At 44.6% G+C, this 5,077-nt stretch overlaps 1 protein-coding gene across 1 annotated transcript in view; it reads right to left on the reverse strand.

The window, feature by feature from the left end:
• Positions 1 to 3,397: 3,397 nt before the first annotated feature.
• The window catches only part of FEM1B (fem-1 homolog b (C. elegans)), a 4,533-nt gene continuing 2,853 nt past the window's right edge, over positions 3,398 to 5,077 (reverse strand). The window contains exon 2 of the mRNA XM_010283771.1: positions 3,398 to 5,033. Within this exon, the coding sequence (XP_010282073.1) occupies positions 3,398 to 5,033 (1,636 nt within the window). The remainder of the gene's footprint in view (positions 5,034 to 5,077) is intronic.

Genomic DNA, 5,077 nt, shown 5'->3' on the forward strand with positions numbered 1-5,077 from the left:
CCCTCCGGACCGAGGGATCGAGACTGCAGGTTTGCCGAGGGTTTGCATCCCACCGAGCGTGGGCTGGCCGCGGGAAGGGATATTTTTTAAAGCCAGTTCGATAAATAACAGACCACCACCTACGGGCAGCCGCACGCCTCGGCCCCGGCAGAGGGGACGGCGCGCAGCTCCTTCTTCCCAGCGAAAGGAGCACCTGCGGGCCCTGTACAGATTTTTAGCAGGAGCTTTAATTAACTCCCACAAGGAGAGCGAGCGCACTCTTTCAGCTTTTAATGCTTGGAAAAGAAATTTCCAGACTAAGGAGAGGGAAGGTCCCGGGACGCCGAGAGCCGTGACGGACACGCTGCATCCGCAGGTGTGCAGAAACAGGCACCCACCTTTTTTTTTTTTTCCTATCCTTTGGCCAAGAGCTTTTACTCACCATAGCGAAGGCGGCACAACAGCACGTGCACGCCGCCACCTTCCCGGGCTGCAGACAAGCAGGAACCCGTCTTCGTCAGGAACCCGGAGGAAGACCAGGGACCACACCTGAGACAGGAGCGGCTTTAGCATCAGCTGCTCCTTCCATAGCACAGACCTTCCCCCTCTTTATAAAAAGTGCTTTGCAATCTACTGACGAGAAGTTTTATTATTGCTGCTTCTGGGTAACAGCATCCTCTCTCTTCAGGTCTTCACATATTGAAATCGTCCCGGGAACGGCATGAACAAAGCAGAACCTCAGCAAATACCCTGCAACGGAGCCAAAAGCGAGACAGGATCAGAACAAAGCTCCAGGAAGGGAGGAAGAAACAGCTTTTCCACAAGATCGCTTGGTGTAACATTTTTTTCTTATTAAATAAGCAGAACTGTGGGAGGAGCAGCTTCCTTCACCTTATTACCTACAGCTATTTCAAGCATGCACATTTGTTCCACGCATGGTTTTATACAGGTGTTTCCCAAGAACACAACACTTAGATTACTCCCTGTCAGAAACAGGTCCCGAGGAAAAAAAAAAAAAAACCACAGTGCAAGGAAATACTGTCTCAACCAACACTACAGCAACTCGTAGTGATTTCCGATCCAGAACGCTGTTATACAGCAAGCAGCACGAGCTGCTGCAAGCGTTCGGCCCTCTCCCCTCTTTCCCCCGGCTCTCCCAAGTCAAACAGACTCAAGGACCCCTGACTCTCATTTTTAACTACATGCACATCGTGAATTATAAGTGTGCGAGGGTAAAAAGGGAACAGCAAGGCATCGGAGCTCTGTTGGCTTTTTTCCTGTAACACACACACACTGATTCATATATTGGTTAATTTTAACCCAGTCAGCTACCAGCAACTTCACTAGCTAAAGAATAATCATCTGGTATGTGTTCTCAAGTTGTTCGAGTTTCGGGTTCAATGCTTTAGCGGTAACGGACACAGTCCCAGAACGGGAGACTGAAAGCACTCCCCACTTCTTGCGATGAGCCGCAACGGCTTAAACTTTATTTTTTTTGCATTTCCAACAGGCAGACTAAAAATCACCACTGTAAACTCCCAGAAAAATACAAAACTGCAGCTTTCCTGATGACTTCAGACTGACACACTTGGTGCACAGGAGGAAGACACTTAGGGTAACCATTTACAGGATCACGAACACCTTCTCACCCATCTGACAACAGCCACTTGTTGTGTTAAGGCCCCAGGTGGCTGAATTTGGCTTTGCCCTTTTGCCTGACCTTCGACAGCAAGTTTTCGAAGTGCAGTAGTCCAACCTAGCTGCGATACAAGTGACAGACATATTTTTCATTTTAGGACATAGTTTCTAGCAGAATAAGTCTACAGCTTAGAGGACACGGTACTTGTAAAGCTTTTCCCTTGAAGGAGACACAGCAGCCAACGCTCACGGTACCACATAATCTAAGCAGCGCTCTTCTGCTTAGCACTAGACAAAAAATAGAGTTACAAGCTAATTCCACATTCAATGTTTATTTATTTGTAATACAAATAGAAACGTGTGCCCAAATCTCGCCTTAAAGTTCTACCCAGATTGTTAAAAAAAAAACCCTACAGAACATTCTTTCATCATCTGACAGTTAAAAAGCTGCATTTAAAATAATCAGAGTTTTCAGTAGCCTGTCAAAACAAGTGACATTTTACTGTCGGAGTATCTGCAACTTCTACCAAGGAGAAGTACTTTCTCAAGCAACAGCATTATTATACAATCAGTTGCTTATCATAAAAGATCTTATGATAGGACAATTTTTTAAAAATCAGTTTTAATAGAGATTTTCATAATGAAAGGAGTAAAAATCATGAAAAATCCTCACATCCAATTCAGGGAGACACAGACTCCACGCTTATTGGAAAAGCCAGTTTCAAGCAGTATCCTGCTCCAAAGGAAGACTCTCTTTGGTGACAGACTACTCCATTAGGAAGATACAGCATTTGGAATCCAAGAGTGCAGTTTTACATACTTTGAGTCAAAAAGGTGCATGTTGATCATTGAAACAACAACAAAAAAAAACAAGTTAAAAGCATTTTGAAATGTTGGGACACACACAAACACAAATACCCTATCAATTTTCTAGGTATCCATGCATGATCTTTATATATGAGCAACTTAGCCACATAAAAAGAAACCATGTCTCCGGTTCATTTCGGTCAATGTGCAAGTTCCTTTTGAAAAAGTTATTCAATACTTACTGTAATAGCGTAAATGAAGAGCTTGATAGTTCAACTATTATTAAGTGAACATACCATAGCTGAATTTAAATCTGTATTTCCTAACAGAGCATTCCATAAGTCTGTAGCTGTTGATAACTGCTGTTCAAAATTTAATTAAAAAAAAAAAAGATATTTTAAAATGTTACCAACATCTCCAGCATTAACTGAAAGGCATAAAAAGATGGTGAGGTATGAGAGCAATGGACTGCTCTGTATGTCAAGACTCCACTTTCAACCAACGACCACATAATTTCCAATCGTTCTTTCCCACCTCGCTCCAAGAAGTTTTAAAATTTGCAAAGCTACTGCCTCGGTAGCACAGTGACACGGGCATTCAGAGGTGCCTTTGTAAATAACTACCTAAAGCACTCCGCTGCAAATCTTAGGTGGAGATGTGTATTGGAAACAAAACATTCTACACAAGTTACATTGGGATTCTTTTCATTTTGTTTATAAAAACAAGAAATAATGAAGCAATTCTTTTAATTAAACGAAATGACCAAAACCACCAGATTTGACTACAGGAAAACGATGTGGCTCTTTTTCCCCCCGCCACCAAGATCTGCATGAGATCTGAGGCTGCAGACTGAATCCAGAGGAACCCAAACCCAAAAGAACAGAGAAAAACAACTCCATGTATACATATATATTCTGCTGCCTGCAACTGATATTGCCCTGGGATAGCACCACCACAAAAGGTTTTATGTGGCCTAGTGAAACTTCACAAATTCTTCCAGAGTTCTGGGGATCTGGTTTTGGTAGCTGATGTTATAGATCCGTACTGCTCGGGCAGCCAGGCACTTGAGACTCAGCTTCATTTGAGTTTTAAGGAGTATTTCAGACACCCCTGTTGTACTTTTATCAAGAGGGGTTTTCTTCTGCTTATTCGTCATGTCTGTATGAGCACCAGCCTCCACCAGGCTAATGATGATGGAATGCAATGTCAAGAAGTCACTGATGGGCCTGTGATATTGGACAATGATGTGGAGCGGACTGTTTCCTTCGTTGTCCACAGCGTTGACGTCAGCACCACAGTCTAGCAAGAGTTTTGTGACAAGCGCGTTGGGAAAGCTGCAGACATCATTTGTGTGGAAGTCATCAACCGGTGTACTGGAATTGACAGCGTGGTGCAGCAAACTAGAGCCATCCCGAGTTCTGGGATCAAGGTGAATCAGGTTATAAATCTGTTTGTTGATTCGCGACTGATCCTCTTCACTGCACTGGGTCTTGGTAGAGATGCAGACTAAGTAGAGAAAAGTAAAAATGTTGCATTCGTAGTTGTCCATGGCTGTGTGGATGTCAGAGTCTTGGGTGGTTTTGATCCGGGACATGCCTTGTTCTATTTCCAAGACGCTGCACCTCAGAACACTCTCGATGTCCTTGGCTTTAACAGGCTCGTTTAAGTGTATCATCTGAGAAAAGACTTGAGCAAACCTCAGGAGGTCCTTATGAGTGTTCCTATTGCCTTTTTGCCTTAGGTGCAATGCATGGAGCCATAGCTTAATACACTGTTCAAACTCCATGTTATCTGCATAAACAGCTCCCCGGTAAATAATAGGGTGAGAAACGTCGATATTGTCCGAGCCCAGAATTCTCTCTCGCACAATGAGGCCCTCCATGTGAAGGGCATCTCTGTCCTGCCTAATAGACTCTAATTCCTGAGGAGTCCTGCATTCAGTCCTGTTTCCGTAAGCTTCAATTTGTGGAAGAACTTCTTTTTCAATTATATTCTCGCTGTCTCGGTACCTCTCCAGCATCGCTAAATATAAATAGTGGTAAGTCTTCATTATATCATAGTTTTCTCTGTCATTTGCAAAAGAGGCACCCAAAAGTTCCAGAGCTTCAATCCGGCTTCTCCTATCACAGTCGGCGTGAGCAAGCAGCAGCTCTACAACGTCGGCCTTGCAACTCTCAGCAGCGACTTTCAACGGAGTCATCCCATGGCCGTTCACCATCATCGCCGCCTTCCACTTGACCAGCTCCCTCACTATTTCCAAGTGGCCGGCTTCGGCTGCAAAGTGCAACGCCGTGGCACCGCAGTGGGCCTTGGCGTTGGGATCGGCATGCTGCTCGAGGAGGTACCTCACCACGTCCGTGTGACCTTTGTAAGCTGCAATCATAAGGCAAGTGTTGTCGTACTTGTTGGCAATGCTGATGTTGGCATTGTTTTCTACCAGGTATTTCACAATGTCCAGTCTGCCATCAAAACACGCAGCCCGCAGGGGAGTCGAGTTGGTCACCGTAGTGTGATTCACATTGGCGCCGTGACTCACCAGCAATTTGACTACTTCAAAGTGGCCGGCTCCTGCTGCACACCAGAGAGCTGTGGCTCCATCAATGACAAAGCTGAAAATGTAAAGACAGAAACCAGCAGTTAAACTGACACTCTT

The sequence above is a fragment of the Phaethon lepturus genome, unplaced genomic scaffold, assembly GCF_000687285.1.
Source record: "Phaethon lepturus isolate BGI_N335 unplaced genomic scaffold, ASM68728v1 scaffold30153, whole genome shotgun sequence".
NCBI classification, from domain to species: Eukaryota; Metazoa; Chordata; class Aves; order Phaethontiformes; family Phaethontidae; genus Phaethon; species Phaethon lepturus.